Genomic DNA, 18517 nt, shown 5'->3' on the forward strand with positions numbered 1-18517 from the left:
CGTGGCCGCGGCCCCGCCCCTCCCCACTCGGCCCGCGCTGTCCTTGACGCGGCGCCCTCTGCGGGCCGGAATTTCGGGGGGCGCAGGTGGGAGAGCCTTGGAAAAGTCCCGGGGAGGTTGTAGGGAATATGCAAGGGGAAGCAGATAGGGGACCCCGAAAGGCTGTGGGGTGATGGGACCCTCAGATGGCAGGGACGGACGGAATTCGGGTGACGGAGACCGAGTGATGAGGCTGAATGAGCGTCCTCAGTGAGGATGACGGGGGTTGCCAAGATGATGGGGCCCTGAGGTGGTGGTGACAGCAGCACGAGGGAGCAGGGAAGTGGGTGGCAGTGACAGTATGAGCATGGTGACAGGATCTTGGGGGATGGTGGCCAAGGGACGCTGCCATGCATAGAAAAGGAAGCCCCCAGGGCAACTATAGCAGTGTCAGGGTGACTGTGACATGATGGGGCTCAGGGATCCCATGGGGCAGAGACACTGCCGCGGGAAAGGGAAGGTGGAGTGTCCAGATGATAGGACCTCAGGTCACCCTGACCCTGTCACTGAAGTACTGAGGTGACAAAACAAAGTGTAAAGGATTGTAAGGTCCTAGAATGAAGATACTGGGTGACTGTTTTGAATGAGCCCCAGGGTGAGAGGGACAGGGTAGAGGGTCTGGACTGACAGTGGCCAGGCAGGTGAGCTGCTGCCAGGGCAGGTCCTCGTGATGCTGGGGCTGGGGTAAGGAGCTGGGTGACGTCACTCATGTCCGCCCAATAGCGCCCTCTCAGCACGGGAGGGGTGGGCCTGGCAAGATTTCAAAACCTGAATTATTTATTCAAAGATCTGGAAAGCCAGCAGGATAGTGGTGGTGGTGGTGGTGGAGGGGGCACTTCCCCGAAGCAGCAGGGGAGGGGGAGCCGGGAAGAACTTGGAAGCAGAAAACCTGGCAGCGCAGTCCCCAGGGCAGGCCCCTCTCAACCTCCCATCTTAGGCATCTGACAGGGTGGGGCAAGGAGAAGGAGCTCCATCTTCCCCAGCCCTGCCTGTCCTATGTAGCAGGGACATACACCACCCCAGCTGACTTTTCCAGAGGTGACAGATATGCCCAGGGGGACAGGAACTGGCTGCTTCTCTTTCCTCTGTCTCTAGCTTTGATCCTCAAAGGAATCATCCAGGTCTCTGGGATGGGGGGTGGAGGGCAGGGACCAGGTTAGGGATTAAGGAAACCAGAGGGGCTCAGATCCCAGGCGGCACTGACTTCTCCCCCCAGCACAGCACCACTGTGGTCCCCTCAGTAGGTGTGGGGAGGGGGAAGGAGGTGACAGGCCAGTGGCAGGGTACAAGGGAGGAAGAGGAGAGGGTAGGGGCTGGGGAAAATGATGTGTTTCAGGATGGAGGTGATGAAACCCTCCATTTCCTCACTGTGTGACTTCGGGTGAATTTCTTCAGCTCTTTGTGCCTGTTTTCTCATCTGTAAGATAGGGATAATGTTAGTGTCTGCCTCAGGATTGTTGGTAGGGCCTGGCACGTTATCAGCACTGGCTGTGTCTATCTGGCAGGAGGATGACACCAGGGAGGCATAGGTGTGCAGGTAGTAATTGAGTTTCTAGGGGTAGATGATATTACTCGGGAGGGAGCAGAGCATGGGAAGAAAAGCCCCAGGGAACACTGTCATCGAAGGCAGGGACTGTGGGTGAGTGTGTCCTTGCAAAGGGTCCTGGGCTTCCCTCTGCCTGGAACCCATTTCCCTTCATTCAGGCCTTTGTCTTTTTTTTTTTTTTAAATAATTTATCTTCTTTTTTATTTTATTTTTTTTATGATAGTCACACACACACAGAGAGAGAGAGAGAGAGAGAGAGGCACAGACACAGGCAGAGGGAGAAGCAGGCTCCATGCACCGGGAGCCCGACATGGGACTCGATCCCGGGTCTCCAGGATTGCGCCCTGGGCCAAAGGCAAGCGCCAAACCGCTGCGCCACCCAGGGATCCCAAGGCCTTTGTCTTCATCACTTCCACAGTAGGCTACCCTTCCTCTATCCTAGTGACCCCACCCCTCCATCCCTCTCTCCCCCCCTTTCCTCCATGTATTATTTTTCAGAGCGCTTAGCACTCCTCCAATTATATGTTTCTTCATGTATTTTCTTTTTTTACTATGGATCAGCCCCACCGGAATATAAGCTCTGAGAGGGTTGAGACTTTGTTCCATTCTGTGCTACTACAGCACCTGGCGTCGTACAAATACTCGTCAACTGGATGCCTAAAGTCAAAAGCAGCATCTAGAGAAAGAGAAGAATAGTGATATGCACAGTGTCAAGAAAGGTGGGGGTACCAAAGAGAGAGAATACAGGGGCATCAGGCCCCCCAGAACTCAGGTATCTGCTCTCTTCTCCATCAGAGTTGGATCCCAACAACCGCTCAGCGGGTCTCTGGGATGAGCAAAGGTGGCTGGGAGGTTGGCAGGAGAGAGTTGTATGAGAGACTGTCTTCTGCTATTCTGAGTGACAGTAATAGCTCTTTATCTTAAAAAAAATTAAAAGATTTTATTTATTTGACAGAGAGAGAGAGAGAGAGAGAGCAAGCAGGAGGAGGGTTAAAGGGAGAAGGAGAAGCAGACTCCCCTACCAAGCAGGGAGCCTGACTTGTGGCTCCATCCCAGGACCTTGGGATCATGACCCAACCTACAGGCAGACGCTTAATCAACTGAGCCATCCAGGTGCCCCAGTTCCTTATTTTTTTTTTTTGTATATGTTCATAGTTCATTAATCCTCTCATGCACAATCACCACAGATAAAGTCACTCCAGAATCTTTACTCATTTTGCCTGCACCAGCATTGGTCTGTGCAGTGCCCTGACTTTCTTCGTTCTGTTCTCATGTCCCATTTGCTGTTTTCTTGAGGTCTTTTTCTTCTCATGTCTTGCAAGGCTGTCTTTGGGTTCATTTTTCTTTCATAATCCAAGGAATTATAAATCATGCCCAAGCCAGTTGTCATGCCACCACCACAACGGTTCTGACTCCAAATATAAAGATGACATCTGGTGTGGTCTTGTACATTTTGGCTGATTTTCCCCAAAGTTCTGTCTTAGGTACTGTTGCCTTCTCAGTGTGAAGAACATCAGTGACCATGTTTCCACTGAATTGGTTGGTTGGCTAAAAATTCCTGATCCAGAAAGTCACAGTGTCTTTCAAGATGGTAGTGGATCCTCAGGAAGCCCGGGAGGAAAGGAGTGCAGTGATATTTCTAGCCATGAGAAACCCCAGAGATGCAAGAGACTCAAGTGAAGCATGGATTTTCTTTCTTTCTTTCTTTCTTTCTTTCTTTCTTTCTTTCTTTCTTTCTTTCTTTCTTTCTTTCTTTCTTTCTTTCTTTCTTTCTTTCTTTCTTTCTTTCTTTCTTTCTTTCTTTCTTTCTTTCTTTCTTTCTTTCTTTCTTTCTTTCTTTCTTCTTTCTTTTTTAAAGATTTTATTCATTTATTCATGAGAGATACACAGAGAGAGGCAGAGACACAGGCAGAGGGAAAAGCAAGCTCCATGCAGGGAACCGGACATGGGACTCGATCCAGGAACTCCAGGATCACGCCCTGGGCCGCAGGCGGCGCCAAACCGCTGCGCCATCAGGGCTGCCCAAGCTATGGATTTTCACATGGGCACTCTCTCCATGCTGTTTAAAACTGCCCTATGCGAATGGGACAATGGAGGCCATCACTGCCAACTGGGTCTCTCTTCCCCAAAGATCTGCTACCTAGAGAAAGAGCTGCCCTTTCCTCTTCTCTCCCCCTCATGCCCTCTGCCGTACCTCCTTGCTTCCTCCCCACCACTAATACTCAGTCCAGTCCTTCCCACCTACCAGGTGCCAGACCCGATCCCAGGGCTTACAATAACCCTGCCTTCCCATTTCATAGGTGAAGCCTAGAGAAGCTGAAGGACTTGCCCAAATCACACAGCAAATGGCAGAGCTGGGATCTGAAGCTGGCAACCAAATCCAAGGAATGCCTTCCATTCTATCCTAAACATCACCATCTCCCCAAAAGAGGCTGGGAGGGAAGTTTGACAGGGGCTGACAATACTTGCAGTTCCCCAGGTGACCACCAGATGGCTGTGAGCACTCGCTTCCAGGTAGGACTTCCTCCCCATTCTCTCTTTAGTCTGGGGAATCCCATGGACCCAGGCTCTCTTGGGAGGGGTGTGTGTCTGAGGCACAGTTATCGTTTTTTAAATATTTTATTTATTTATTCATGAGAGACACACACAGAGAGAGGCAGAGACACAGGCAGAGGGAGAAGCAGGCTCCATGCAGGGAGCCTGATGTGGGACTTGATCCCTGGTCTCCAGGATCACACCCTGGGCTGAAGGCGACGCTAAACCGCTGAGCCACCGTGAGGCACAGTCCCCAAAAATCTGAGCCCCAAAAATCTGAGCATCGCCAGCGCACACATTCTTAGCACAGACCCACTTGGTCATTCAGCCAGTATTCACGGACAATTCCTTGGGCTTTGAGTGGGTGCTGTGGATGGAAAGGTGATCTGGCCACATCCCTGCATTTTCTTTTCTTTTTCCTTTTAAAAAAAATCTTTCTTTTTAAAAGTAAACTCCATGCCACGTACGGAGCTCAAATTCATGACCCCAACATCAAGAGTCGCATGCCTTACAAACTGAGCCAGCGTGGCGCCCCCACATCCCTGCATTTTCAATGTTCAGTAGATATTTATTGAGCATGTGCTATCTTCCAGGCATGGTTCTAGGCACAGTGGAGAAAGCAATGAACGAAAATACTGGGTTTCTCCACAGAGCTTCCATTCTGATGGGGAAACAGGGACAATCTACAAATAAACATTTCATATGATATTAAGTAGGGGGCCCTGAGGGTCTCACAGACCAGAAGGACAAACATGTACACAGTCACAACATGATACAATATGGTTATTTAATAAATACTTACTTAGTTAGTCCTTAAGTGTAGAGGGAGTTAACTACAGAAAAAGATAAACATGGTTTCCTGCCTTCACAGAAATTACAGCCTAGGATACAAAAGAGTAATTAATTATACATTTGATACATGTTCTGAAGGAAAAAGGAAGTATCATGAGTGGGGAAGAGAGACGGGGACAGTTTTAGGAGCGTGAGAAACACTCAGGTGGAGGTGCCCAGGAAGCAGATGGGCCCACTGGATCCTGGGCTCACATCCTGGCCCCCCTCATTGTAACCATGTGCCCTTGAGCAAGTGATTTTACTTTTTTTTTTTTAAGTTTGTTTATTTATTTTAGTAATCTCTACACCGAACATGGGGCTTGAGACCAACCCCAAGATCAAAAGCCATATGCTCTTCTGACTGAGTCTGCCAGGCACCCAATTTTAATTTTTTTTTTTACGATCTTATTTATTTGAGGGATGCCTGGGTGGCTCAGCGGTTGAGCATCTGCCTTTGGCTCAAGGTGTGATCCCAGAGTCCCGGAATCGAGTCCCACATCGGACTCCCTGTATAGAGCCTGCTTCTCCCTCTGCCTGTGTCTCTGCCTCTCTGTCTCTGTGTCTCTCATGAATAAATAAATACAATCCTTAAAAAAAAAAAGATCTTATTTATTTGAGAGACAGAGTATAAGCAGGGGAAGGGTCAGAGGAAGAGGGAGAAGTAGACTCCTCACTGAGCAGGGAGCCCAATACAAAGGGGTACTCAATCCCAGGACTCTGATGTCATAATCCAAGCCGAAGACAGCCACTTAACCAACTGAGCCATCCAGGTGCCCCCTGATTTTTACTTCTGAAGCCTACAAACTGGGAATAACAAAAGCCACGCCTAGAAGGTAGTTGTGGACATTAGATGAGAAGCTGCAAGTAAAAACTTAGTGGAATATATATTCTGCAGAGAGTAAGTGGTCAATAGTGTGAACCATATGTTATTAGTTACAGGTTGCGGCTGGGAAGGGAGCCACTGGGCTGGAGATGGAGATGAGACCTGATGGCTTTCAGATGGGAACCGGTGGCAGCGGAATGGCCAGAAGGATTCCAGAAGAGGTAGATCTGAGGAAGGAATCAAGCCACCAGGGAAGAAGAGGGGAATGGAAGAAAAGGAGGGGCAACAGAGAAGAGAAAGGAGAATGGAGGTGAAAGAGGAGGGGGGAAAGAGAAAGAGGAGGTGCTCTCAGGAACCTGAGAAGAAGCGCCAGAAAAGAACCAGAGGAGGCCGTGCCAGGGTAGGACTTGAGACAGGAGGGAAGGCTGCGGAAAGCCCCAGTCGTCCTACTAATAATGAGACCAACCGGCTCAGCGGTTTAGCGCCGCCTTCAGCCTAGGGTGTGATCCTGGAGACCCTGGATCGAGTCCCGCGTTGGGGTCCCTGCATGGAGCCTGCTTCTCCCTCTGCCTGGGTCTCTACCTCTCTGTGTCTCTCATAAATAAAATCTTTATTTTATTATTATTATTCTTTAATAAATAAAATCTTAAAAAAATAGTGAGAGTGTGGTGGGAGGCTGAGGGGCAGAGGAGGGTGGGGTGCAAGGGGTGAAGCGAAGTGGACAGGGTCTAGGGGCCAGCTGAACCCAGTCCCCCAGTCGCCGGGCCTGGTTGCGTTCACGCGACAAGGCCCAGCCTGCGGGAAAGTGACCTCGCTTCGAATCCAGGCTTTGCCACTGTGACCTCTGCCTACGCACTCACCTTTTCTGAGCCTTAGTTTCCTCACCTCTAGGGAAAACCAGCGGTTTCCGGGAGGCCGCAGGTGCGGGCTCCCAGGACCAGGTGAACCGCCAGCCCTTGATCCCGCCCCCTCTCGTCCGAGCCCCGCCCCGGCCCGGCCCCGCCCCAGGGCAGGCCCCGCCCACCGCGCCCCGCCCAGGCCCCGCCCAGGTTGCCCGGGGCTCGCTCCCCACAGCCCGGCGGAGACGAGTCGGGGAGGGACGCCGCGCACCAGCTCTCCGCCGACTCCCGGCCCCCGCCCTGCCCATGGCCGCGCCGGGACCCCGCGCCTTACGGGTCGCGCTCTGTGGCGGCTGCTGCTGCCTCCTCCTGTGCGCCCAGCTCGTTGCGGCTGGTAACGCGGACCAGGGTCTGGTTGGAGGCCCACCCCGGGCAGGGGCAGGCGGAGCGTACCCTCACCCAGCCCGTCCGTGCTGGAGCCCTTGGGCTGGGGGTGGGAGGTGGGGGCAGGAGGGGACTGTCCAGAGAGTTCAGGGCTCCAGCGTTGGGTGAAGGGGGCTCTAGCCCTGTGTGGAGCCTCGGTATGTAATAGGCTCCAGATGTGGGGGATTAGAGGCTTCAGGTGTGTCTGGGGGTGACAGCGCCACACGTATCAGGGAACCCAGGTGTATGCAAAGGGAGGGGACTCTGGGTGAATGTGGGGGAGGTTGTGGGTGTGTGTAACTATGCGTTTGTGGAAATTCCAGATGTGTAAGTGGGGCTTAGGGGCTCCAGGTGAGAGTATGTGTGCAAAGGGGTGAGAGCCACAGTAGTGGGGAAGGGGGGCTGCAGCTCAGTTTCAAGGAGTTGCTCCCACTCTCAGGCAAAGGAGCTCGAGGCTTTGGGCGGGGAGCCCTGCTCCGCATGAACATCTGGCCAGCTGTTCGAGGGGCCTGCAAACAGTTCAAGCTCTGTGAGCACTGTGTGGAGGGACACAAAGCACACAACCTCTCTGGCTGCGTGTGGGAGCAGTGCCGGCCAGAGGAGCCAGGTATGGAGCTGCGCCCTCCCCAAATTAAGTGCCCCCACTTCTGAACCCCAGGGCCTTGAGACCTCTCTCCAAATCTCTCCCCTATACCTTCTCCCACCAGGACACTGTGTGGCCCAAGCTGAGGCGGTCAAGGAAGGTTGCTCCATCTATAACCGCTCAGAGTTGTGTCCAGGTAAGGGGACTTCTGCTGGCCTAAGCCAAGTTGGAGAGGGGGGGTTAAGGTGTCCCCAGACAGAGCCTGCCCTCCAGGAAGGAATCAGCCTCTCTCAGGGAGCAGACTGTCCTCATGAACACCTGGGTCCAGTTTCAGGTCTGCTTTTAGCTCATTGAGAAGTCCCCTTCCCCTCTCTGGCCTGTTTTCCCCATTTAAAAATTGGCACAGCCAGAGAATCCAGGACAGATGTGCAGAGGGGATGGAGGAGTTAGCTTGCCTAATGTAAAACACAGTGAGGACTTCAGAATCAGAAGTCCAGAAGAGAATGTGGGGGAGGGCTTCCTGGAGGAGGTGTCATCAGAGATGACTCTGAAAGGTAGAGGTGGAGGGAGGGCACATCTGGTGGAAGGAACTGTGTGAACTAAGACTTAAAAGTATGTCAGCTGGACCTGGACCTGGAACAGGGGGCCTGATATGAGTCAGAAGACCAGCTGTTGGCTGGGGCTGGGGTCTTGATGGGAGTCAGGGAGTGGGAGGGCTGATTTAGTATGGATTCCCTGTCTTCCAGCTGCCCACCACCACCCCACCTATGAACCAAAGACAGTCACAACAGGTAAGTGCTACCTGGGAGAATGGTAGTGGTGGGAGAACTAGAGGTGCCAGCAAAGACAGCTGGGCTCAGGCACTGACATGCTGTATGACCTCAGCCCTGTGACTCTTCTGCTGAGCCTGTTCCCACATCTGTAAAATGGGTTGGGTAATACCTCACGGAGTTGCTGTGAGAATTTTATGAGCAGGTGTATAGCACCTAGCCCAGTGTCTGACGCATGGAAAGCAGTCAGCAAACGAGGATTCCCATCCCTTCTGCCCAGTACCAGCTCTGGGAGCTCAGGCTGACCCTCTCGGGACCTGCCCTTGGTGCTGAAGGGTGTCCGGCTCAGGTCGCCAATGAGGTGTAGCTCAGTCACTACCTACCGCAACCACCAGGTCCAGAGAGGGTCACAAAGCAGACTCCTGGCAGAGCAGGAGCAAGAGCTCTGCCCCTTGATTCCCACTGTCCCTCAGGGTCTGGAGGTCACTGGGCTTGGTAGGGATGGCTGCAGAGGCTTTGGTTAATTAAAGCCAGAAACTTGATCTTGGAGGCTGAATTATTGATGGCTCAGCTCCCTCTGGCTGAGCCCCAGCTCGGTCTTGGGCAGCTCATTTCTTCCCTCTCCTCCTTTTCCCCCAGTGTCCTTTTCTGGGGCCCCCTCAGTTGTAGCCGGGACCACCCTTTACCCTTCATATTCTCAGACACCCTGATACAAGCTACAGCCTCTGAGAGGTGGACCTAGCTCCCAGCTAGGCCCCTCTCCACTGCCCCAGAATGATCCACTGCCAGCAGCCCTGCCCTGGCACCTGGCCTAGGGCCTGAAATCAAATCCCTAGTGGGAGTGGATGGCTAACGTGGCACAGCTGGGAGCCACCCAGACAGCCTGACAACCATGGGCCCTAAGATGGCAGGGGGGGGGGAGGTTTCGAAACATCAGAGGACACTGTGTGACTTGCCCCTTAACCGTGAGGTGACTTTGGACAAGTCTGGTCCTCAGAAGCCAGCTTTGCCCTCTAAGATACATCACCTAGTCTCCATTTATCCACTTGGTAGGGTGTGGCCTCCACTTCTTCCTTCTTTAAGGGCTCTGACATTGGGTGACTCCAGGGTCTCAGGACTTAGGAGTCCTGAAAAAGGTCGATATCATCTGTAGCTAGGCTTTGAACCCTGAGACCCAAGGCCACCCTACTGGGCCAGTGTGGGTAGGGAGGCTAGAAGGGAGCCCATTGCTATCGGGACCATGCAATCCTGAGGCCCAAAGAGGATGTGAAAGACATCAAGCCATAGAGCAAACTGGGAGCAGAGCCAGGGCTGGAGCCCAGGCCCCACCCTCCCCTGCCAGGCACTTCCCAACTGCCCACTGGATCTGGGCTGAACTTCTGAGCCTGCTGCTCAAGGCTCCCATTGTGAGGACTGGGTCCCCCAGGTGACCTGTGCTGGTTACTGGGGTGGGGTTGGGATCCTGGGCCCCGGCAATCTGCTATGACCTGGACTCTGCAGGGAGCCCCCTAGTTCCTGAGCCCCACAGCTCTGGCTTTGATGGAGCCAGCTTCATTGGGGGTGTCGTGCTGGTGCTGAGCCTGCAGGCAGCGGCCTTCTTCATCTTACGCTTCCTCAAGGCCAAGGACAGCACCTACCAGACACTGTGAGTACCTGGCCCACCAGCACTTCCCCCACTCCCCACTGCACTCTCTTCTCAATGGGGCAGCCCTAAGGGCCTTGTCTTCCTCCTGACGTCACCCACGTGAGTCACACTTCTCCCTTCTCAACTTGTGGGGTTTTCTCTGCCCCTGTTGGCTGGGGCCAGGACTCAGCCTGGACCCGTGTCTGAGAGCCCAGCTGAGCCCACCTGTCTTTGTCCTTCATGCTGCCAGCAGGGAGGAGAACCAGTAGGTGGTAGCCCAGGCAAGCCTTCGTTTTGCAGCTCCGTGGCCGCAGGCAGGAGCATGGGACATGTGTGCGGTTTGGTTTTCCTCGAGGAAGGGGAGCTGCCCCGAGGCCCCCGTGTGCCGTGTGTGCGGTGGGGCGGGTTGCTGCAGCCTCCATTAAAGTGTGTTCTTCCAGCCACTGCCTGCTGTCTGGGGGTGGGGGCCCTCAGCCCAGCTGAGGCAGGGCCACTGCCCTGAGTGCCCTCTCTGTCTGGCCTCTGCAGAATCTGACCCCCTTCAGGCCTGGATTCCACAGGGGAAGGAGGACGAAGAGGCTGCCCTCTTGGCCCCCTTGTAGGCACTGGGGGTGGGAAAAACTTTGGCCACCAATTTCTGGCCCCTGTGGGCCATCAAGCAGACTCAGTGCCTGCTATGTGACATCCCCTCCTGGCCTGGGCCTGGTACCTGCGGCTGAGAGCATTCTTCAATCACCTCCTGTCTTATCCATCATGCCTGTGGGCCCCCTGCCTGACACGAGGTCTGTGCCTGCCTCTTCCCACCCCCCCGGCCTGGCACTGCCCCCAAATAAAACAACTCTTTCTGGCACTCTGCTTCATGTCCTGTGTCTTGGGCTGTGTGTGGATTTGTAGGGGTTGGGGTATAGCCATTGTCTCCCTAATGGGAATTCAGCCTTGGATTGCTACTACTGCCTTTTCTTTCTTTCTTTTTTTTTTTTTTTTTAAGATTTTATTTATTTATTTGACAGAGAGCATGCAAGCAGGGAGAGTGACAGAGGGAGAGAGAAAAGTAGGTTCCCTGCTCAGCAGGGAGCCTGATGCGGGGTTCAATCCCAGGACCCCGGGATCATGACCTGAGCAGAAGGCAGACGCTTAACTGACTGAGCCAATCAGGCGCCCCATCACCTTTTAAAATATTTTCGTTTGTTATACATGTTCACCCTCTCCCTGTCTTACCCCCTGCCCCCAGCCCTTTTTAGATAAGTCCTTGGAGATTCAGAAAGGTAAGTATACTTGCTCAAGATCACACGGTGGGATGGGGCAGGACTGGGATTTGAATCCAGACTTTCCTTTCCTTTTCTTTTTTTTTTTTTTTTAAGATTTTATTCATGTATTTGGGGGGGTGGTGTCGCGCACATGAGCAGGGGTGAGAGGGAGAAGCAGGCTCTCTGCTGATGTAGTGGCTCAATCCCAGGACCCTGGGACCATGACCTGAGCTGAAGGCAGACCTCTAACTGACTGAACCACTCAGGTGCCCTGAAGCAAGGTTTTTCTGACTCAGAATAAGCAGAAGTTCAGAATTTCCCTGCAGAGGCATCTCTAGGCTCTCTTGGCTCCTAAAGTTAGGTCTCCGCCCCAGTGCCATGGTGGAGATGCCCCTAGGACTCAACAGCCATTTCTGCACTTCCGGCCTTCCTCACTCAGGCCCTTCTGGAAAGCCTGTGCCCTCCCATGCCAGTTCTTCCCCCTTCCCCCCTCATCCCCACCCCCCCACCCCCGCCCAGAAGTCTTCCTTGACTGATAACATCTCCTGCTGCTGGGCATTTGCTGGAAACAGGGCATGTGGCTAAGAGTCTGGCAGTGTTATCTGATTTCATCCCATGATTGTCCGAGGAAGCAGAGAGGCCATAGCAGGTAATGGTGGCAGTGGCGTGGCCGGCCTGTGGAGCCCGACCGCTCTGCTCTGTGAACTGGAGGAAGTTATTTCCCAGCTCTGGTCCTGCTTCCCCATCTGTGAAGGGGGGTAACAGCAGTGTCCATCTCAATGGGATGTGGGGCAGATTCAGAGCCGGTGCACGTGCCCCACCTACATTGCAGGGCACCCATCACCCTCCAGCTGTGCAGCCCGCACAGCCTTAGTGTTTCTGCCCCCCCCAGGCCCAGCCTCCCTGCCCTCCAGCTGGACAGGCTCTGAGGGACACTTGGGCCCACGAGCAGTTCTGGTTACTGCTTGGCCTCATGGCTCACCTGCCCACACGTCGTGCCACCATCCACATGCCATACAGTCCACCTCCTCACCCCTCCACTCTCTTCCATCAAAGCCCCCATCCCAGACATCAGCCTCCCCTGCAAGCACCCCTCTCTCCATACTTGAATCTCCCTCTTGTTACCCAGCCTGTCTTGCTTTCTCTCTTCTCCAAGCCTTTGTACATGCAGTTTCTCCTGCCTGGATCACCCTCCCCTGGCTTCTCCTCCCAGCACTTAAGTGCTGGCAGGGATAATACCCAGTCTTTCCAGGGAAAGAGGGAGAAAATACCCCCACCTCCCTCGATTTTCCACTCACTTATGGAAATTTCTTTATCAGATGTTTGTTTTTTTCCAAAGTAGTAAATGCCTGTAGGGAACAAAAGGACTATAAGGAAATGTATATGAAGAGTGAGAAACACTTTCCCCTGGTCCCACTCCCCAGAAATAATTGTGCTTAACAGTACATTTCAGACCTTTTTTTTGTAAATTTACAACATACGTACACACATTCAGCATTTTATTTATTTATTTTTTTTTTTTTAAATTTTTATTTATTTATGATAGTCACAGAGAGAGAGAGAGGCAGAGACACAGGCAGAGGGAGAAGCAGGCTCCATGCACCGAGAGCCCGACGTGGGATTCGATCCCGGGTCTCCAGGATCGCGCCCTGGGCCAAAGGCAGGCGCCAAACCGCTGCGCCACCCAGGGATCCCACATTCAGCATTTTAAAAAAATGTTTAAAAGATTTTATTTAGTTGAGAGAAAGTGAGAGAGAGAGAGAGAGAGAGAGCACGAGAGGGGGAAGGGTCAGAGAAGCAGAGTCCCCGCTAAGCAGGGAGCCAAATGTGGGGCTCGATCCTGGGACTCCAGGATCATGACCTGAGCCGAAGGCAGACACTCAACCAACTGAGCCACCCAGGCACCCCCACATTCAGCATTTTAAAAATACAAAGTGGGGTCCTGCTATACATGTTGTTCTGAAACTTTGCCCCTTTCATTAGAGACCTGATTTGCCCTATGACTTGTCCAGATGGTGATATTTTATTTGCCTGTATCCTATCCGTGTTCAGTTGGCTCACTTCCATGTTGATTTTTTTTTTTTTTTTAAAGATTTGATTAGCATGAGCAGGAGAAAGACAAGCAGACTCCTCACTGAGCAGGGATTTCCCCACATGGGGCTTGATCCCAGCACTCCAAAATCATGGCCTGAGCTGAAGTCAGACCCTTAACTGACTGAGCCACACAGGTGCCCCCATGTTGATTATAAACAGCACATGATAATTTTTTTTTAATTTAAGTAATCTCTATGCCTAATGTGGGGCTTGAACTCATGAGGCCGAGATCAAGAGTAGCATGCTCTACCAACTGAGCCAGCCAGGTACCCATTTAAAAAAAAAATTTTTTTAAGGGCATCTGACTCTCAGTTTCCACTCAGGTCATGATTTCAGGTTCCTGAGATTTAGTCCCATATTGTGCTCTGGGCTCAGCATGGAGTCTGCTTGAGATTCCCTCTCCCTCTCCCTCTCCCTCTGCCTCTCTTGCTCATGCTCTCTCTCTCAAATAAATAAATGAATCTTTTATTTATTTTTTAAAAGATTTTAAAAAATTTATCTATTCATGAGAGACACAGAGAGAGAGAGAGAGAGGCAGAGACAGAGGGAGAAGCAGGCTCCATGCAGGAAGCCTGACTCAGGACTCGATCCCGGGACTGCAGGATCACTCCCTGGGCCAAAGGCAGGCCCTAAACCGCTGAGCCACCCAGGGATCCCCCAATAAATGAATCTTTGAAAAAAAAATTTCACATGATAACTGGGCTTGTCTGCAGATCTTGGCACACTTGTGGGAGAGTTTGGAGAGGAGAGATCCCTGAAATTAGAATTTCATGATCCCAGAGAGTCCTCATGGTTCCATCCCATGTGGTGAACTTGGCCTCCACCTTCCCTGACACCCCCTGGTACCTCAGCCCTCCCCGCCCCCACAAGCACTGGGCCTGGCATAGAGAAGACCTTCAAGGAAGGCTTGATGAATGAACGAATGAGTGAATGGATGAGTAAGCAAACAAGTGAATGAGCCATCCCTCTCCTCTCCTATCACCCGAGGTCCCTCCCCAGCTCAGACCTCAACCCCCACATCTGCACTGTGGCTATTGCCCACTCACTGGCCTCCTAGCCTCCCGGCCTGCCCTGCACGGTCTGCCCAACTCAATGGCCTGCCTGTATTAGCAACTATTTCCTAGGTGCTGCCGGGGGCTCCCCAGCGGACCTGCGAGTGGGCATGAGGTCACTTTGCCGAGAATGTCTCCTCCTGGTGGGAGGCTTGAACAGAATCTCTGTGGCCCTGGGCATAGAAGTGCCAGGCAGTGAACAAGCCATGCCCTGTCTCTGGGCCTCAGTTTCTCCTTGTTTATTCATTCATTTCACCAATATTTATTGAGTGCCTGCTTTGTGCCAGGCCTATAGCCCAGGGCCAATAATGACTAGGAGCCGGGTTGTGTCAGGACCAGAGCCAACACACAAGCATCCCCGGCAGGACCCGGGGAGTACAGTAGGTGTAGTGGTCACAACACTTGACAAGGACCAGGGAAGGACCCCTGGAGGAGATGGCCGTAGGGCCGGACCTTCAGACAGGTGGTGCTTCGCAGGTAGAGATGGAAAGGAGGGCATTCCAGATGGAAGGCCCAGAACAAGCAAAGGTGCAAAGGCAATTCACCCTGTGCAAATCCAAAGGTCTGGAGGCCAGGATCAGAAGTTGGACTCCGTTCTGGCCACAGGGGCTGAGGGAGGAAATGCCTCTACCCCCTGCTGGTTCTAGCCTGGGTGGGGTGCCCCTTCTGAGGGACAAGGGGCAGAAGTCTTGCTTCATGTCCTCCCACCAGCCTGGCCCCTTTATAGGCATCCTCCCTCAGGGGCACCAGTAAGATGGGCCTACTGTGGACCCTATTCTCCCTTTTGCTCCTCTTGCTGGGGAAGCCAGGCCGCCAAAGGACCCAGCTCCCCCAGCTGCCCAGGTAGCAGCCGAGGGTGCCCTCTGTACCAACCCTCACTCCTTCCCTGGTGTCTATCTCCCATCCAGGCACATTAGCCTCAAGGAGCAGGATAGGAAGGTGAGAATCTGGGCTCTGCGTTGTAAATTTATGCAAAAATAGATGCAAATGGTGCAAACCCTCTACCCTTGGCAGCTCTGGAGGCAAGAGTCCTGATAGCTGGACTCTGGAGATGGAAAGAGAACCGCAGAGGGGTCTGAAAGAGATATGCCCACTCCCCCAGGTCAGCCCTGTGGCCACTCAGCCCAAGGGTGAGTCTGGGAATGTGTGGGACTACAGGCCGCCTCTGCTTCCTTTGCTTCTGTCCCCAGGACTACAGAGGGGTGTCTCTGCTTGGCTGCTGTTGTGCAATCCACTATGATTGCCCTCCAGGGGGATGGAAGGCTGGGAGAAGCAGGAAGGATTAGGACAGGGGTCTGGGCACCCTCCCCTCTGGTTTGTGGGCTTTGGAAGTTCTCAGACCTCAGAGCCAACACTCTGTCTTTTCCTAGGGCAGGAGATCCAGAGACCCTGCTGTGTTCCAGGAGGCAGCCTTCACAGGAGCCAGGAACTTGGCATCACGGGGTGCTGGGGTGTCGGCCAGCTGCCAGACATGGCTCAGCCCTCCATAGAGCCCTCTTCAGGGGCCCGACCTAGCCGAGCTGAGAGGGCTCCTGGGATCCCACTGTTGGCCTGTTCCATTGCCTGCAGGGTGAGGGTTGGCGACGCCCTCTTGGCTACTCCCCTCAGCCCATCTCCCCTTCCCCAGGCCCAGAAGCTGCTAGGGGCTGCTGAGCCGGCATGGCACGTTGAGTGGCTGGTGCAATCTGTGCCTACTGGAGGGCAGAGCCCTCCTAGATTTTTTTGTGACACGGACACCAAAGCGGGTGAGTGTCAGAGAGGCTCAAAGGGCTCAGAGGCCAGGCCCAATGGGCACTTCTCCTCTTGGCCTCTAGGAGGAGCCAGAGCCCACTGGAGCAAGGCCTGCCTCCTAGTCCCCCACTGACCAGGGCTTCCTGAGCTCCCAGAGGGGCTGAAGAAGTCTCAGAAGCCCTCACAGGGGAGATGCCATTTGAAAGGGCCTTGAAGGCTGTGTAGAAGTTCTCCAGCTAGATGGGGAGCTGAGGACGTTCCAGGTAGAGGGACAGACAAACACACAGGGAGGCAGAGAGTACAAGAGGGTTTGAGGAAATCGTGTGAATGAGCTGAGGGCAGTAAGAGGTCAGGCATGTAGGTGATGTACTGGTGTAGGTCAAGCATGAAGCTTCTAGGGCTTCTAGAAAGGCCAGTTCATGGAGGGCTCTGAAGGGCTGACCAAGAAGCACAGGAGGCAATGGGGAGCCATGGAAGCATTGTAAGCAGAGAAGGGACCCAGTCAGATTTTTGTTTTAGGGAAAGCACTCAGGCTGCACCATGGAGGGCGCACTGCGGTGGGGGCGGAATGTCAGGGGAACGAGTTCATCACTGTTCACGAGCAAAGATCACTCGGACTCACACGTTATCAACAAGCCCCCAATCCAAAGAGGAGCCCCCTCACAGTGTGCTTACCCTCTGCCGCCACCACCCCCTGCTTCTCCTCATCTCTTGTCCAGCCGGGAGCAATGGCTGCTGTGCTGGCCTTCTCTGTCTCCCTAAGTGTTCCAAAAGCGACAGGGTGTTTCTGTGGATTTCTTCTGCTCTTGGTTCTCCTATAAAGCAGGTTTGGGGAGCCAAGAATCTGAATTCTGGCTGGGGCATGAGAATTTGCACCAGCTCACTCTTCAGGGTAAGTTGCCAGCAGGGCCCAGGGAGCCTGGGGGGCATTTCTTTGGCACTCTGAATCCCCACCCTGGGATCTGGGGACCCCTCCATCCCTGCCTCCTCCTTACCCCCAGGTACCTGGGAGCTGCAGGGGGAGCTGGAAGACTTTATTGGCGAACACACCTTTGCCCCCATGAGGCCTTCCACCTCCTTGGGGAGGCAGATGGCTACCAGCTGGTGTTAGACAAGTTCTCAGAGGGCAGTGCAGGCGAGTGAGCCTGAAGTGGGCCTGGAGTTGGAGAAGAAGGTGAGGGAGGCTGGATCCTTTCCCAGCGCTACCATGACCTTCGTAAATGATCCAGGGCAATCCCTTCCCCTCTGTGGGCCTCCGTCTGCTCATTTGAGAAATGGCAATCATGAGACAGAGTGGTGCAGGAGTGAAGATCTTGGGCTCTGGAGGCAAAGAGTCCTGAGTTCAAATCTAGATCTTTCATTTACTAATCATGTGACCTTGGGCAAGTCACCTCATTGTCAGTTTCCTCCCCAGTAAAACGGGCAAGGAGGCAGGGAGGGAGGCTGCGGGAGCCATCTGAGGTCCTGCTGCATGCCTGTGTTATCTGCTTCAGAAGAGGAAGCGGGAAAGGGTTTTTGTTTTTTTCAGAGTAACAGTGACTGTTGTGAGACTTCCAAGAGGGAAGTGGTTATGAGGAGGTGCCCCAGGATCCTCGTTGCAGGCCCAGGCATTGGGAAAGCCCTTCCAGTCCCCCCTCCCCTCAGGCTGAGTTGTTCAGGCTGTTGGTGGGAACTGGGGATTCTGGGAGGGGGCAAGGCATGGGGAGGAGCTAGTAGCTTTAGAGCCACAGTACTGAGTTCAAGTCCCAGTACCCCTGTGACAGGCCCAGTGACCTTGGGAAAAGACTCTGGCTCCTTGGTGCTGCTGTTTTCTCCTGGGACCTGATGACATCCGCCCCACAGTTGCTCTGAGGCTCCTGTAAGATTGTCTCTTCAAGGATTCCAGGCACGGTGTCCCGCCCCAGGGTGCCTCCATCGCCTCCCTGCCGGGGGACTCCCCGAGCTGCCACAACCGGAAGCCCTTTACCACCTACGATGCTGACCATGATGTAAGCATGTGCTGTGATCATCCACGGTGCCAGGTGGTACACATCACACTGCCAGTCCAATTTCAGTGGATGCTACCCAATGTCAGAGGCCACTGCTCACAAGTATGGCATCAATGGGCCTCAGGCCAGGGCATGGGCCACCCTTACTGCAAGGTTCACATGATGCTTACTAGGATACCCTGTCAGCCAGTCCCCTTATCTCTCCCGTGCAGCTTCCGGACCTTCAGCTACCCTCCCTGTGGCTAACTGCCTCTGCTCTCCTGCCCACATTTAAAAATTAAAACATGTTAACCCTTTCCTGACTTGTAGGACTCTTCCAGTTACTGGGAAAAACTCAAGAGGGCAGAGCAGAGACACAGAGTTCAGTTTCATTCAAGGAAGACTTTCCTTCC

General features: G+C 53.5%; 2 protein-coding genes and 1 long non-coding RNA gene across 8 annotated transcripts; 2 read left to right on the top strand and 1 right to left on the bottom strand.

Moving 5' to 3' along the window:
* Positions 1–25: 25 nt before the first annotated feature.
* LOC144314600 (uncharacterized) lies at positions 26–6737 on the bottom strand. The gene is made up of 3 exons (XR_013380473.1): positions 6635–6737; positions 4923–5001; positions 26–1456 (listed from the first exon to the last, which is right to left on the bottom strand). It is a non-coding gene; the product is annotated as an uncharacterized LOC144314600 (long non-coding RNA).
* Positions 5737–10863, top strand: CD164L2 (CD164 molecule like 2). Of its 6 annotated transcripts, XM_077898927.1 has the most exons (7): positions 5737–5784; positions 5885–5995; positions 7476–7643; positions 7744–7815; positions 8366–8410; positions 9890–10034; positions 10314–10535. In XM_077898927.1, the coding sequence occupies exons 3-7, from the start codon at positions 7517–7519 to the stop codon at positions 10513–10515; spliced, it is 591 nt and encodes a 196-aa protein (XP_077755053.1). In that variant the 5' UTR covers positions 5737–5784; positions 5885–5995; positions 7476–7516; the 3' UTR covers positions 10516–10535. The 6 variants fall into 6 exon arrangements, with proteins under 6 accessions (XP_077755053.1, XP_077755051.1, XP_077755052.1 ...); XM_077898925.1 differs by lacking the exons at positions 5737–5784; positions 5885–5995 and adding an exon at positions 6838–7022; XM_077898926.1 differs by lacking the exons at positions 5737–5784; positions 5885–5995 and adding an exon at positions 6839–7007.
* A 3178-nt stretch (positions 10864–14041) lies between these two features.
* Positions 14042–18485, top strand: FCN3 (ficolin 3). The gene is given in 12 exon segments (XM_077896507.1): positions 14042–15231; positions 15233–15249; positions 15509–15536; positions 16034–16118; positions 16121–16157; positions 16901–17029; positions 17139–17192; positions 17195–17276; positions 17590–17598; positions 18080–18130; positions 18132–18235; positions 18238–18485. Coding segments are annotated over 12 exon segments (801 nt in total). The 5' UTR covers positions 14042–15160; the 3' UTR covers positions 18372–18485.
* Positions 18486–18517: the final 32 nt, after the last annotated feature.

Source organism: Canis aureus, chromosome 5, assembly GCF_053574225.1.
Source record: "Canis aureus isolate CA01 chromosome 5, VMU_Caureus_v.1.0, whole genome shotgun sequence".
NCBI classification, from domain to species: Eukaryota; Metazoa; Chordata; class Mammalia; order Carnivora; family Canidae; genus Canis; species Canis aureus.

What these genes read in the sequence shown, in the direction of transcription:
- CD164L2 (XM_077898925.1), top strand. Translation starts at nt 6,920, where the DNA reads ATGGCCGCGCCGGGACCCCGCGCCTTACGGGTCGCGCTCTGTGGCGGC. An exon ending in GTGCCGGCCAGAGGAGCCAG is followed by an intron (nt 7,644 to 7,743) that starts GTATGGAGCTGC and finishes TTCTCCCACCAG; the next exon opens with GACACTGTGTGGCCCAAGCT. An exon ending in CCGCTCAGAGTTGTGTCCAG is followed by an intron (nt 7,816 to 8,365) that starts GTAAGGGGACTT and finishes CCTGTCTTCCAG; the next exon opens with CTGCCCACCACCACCCCACC.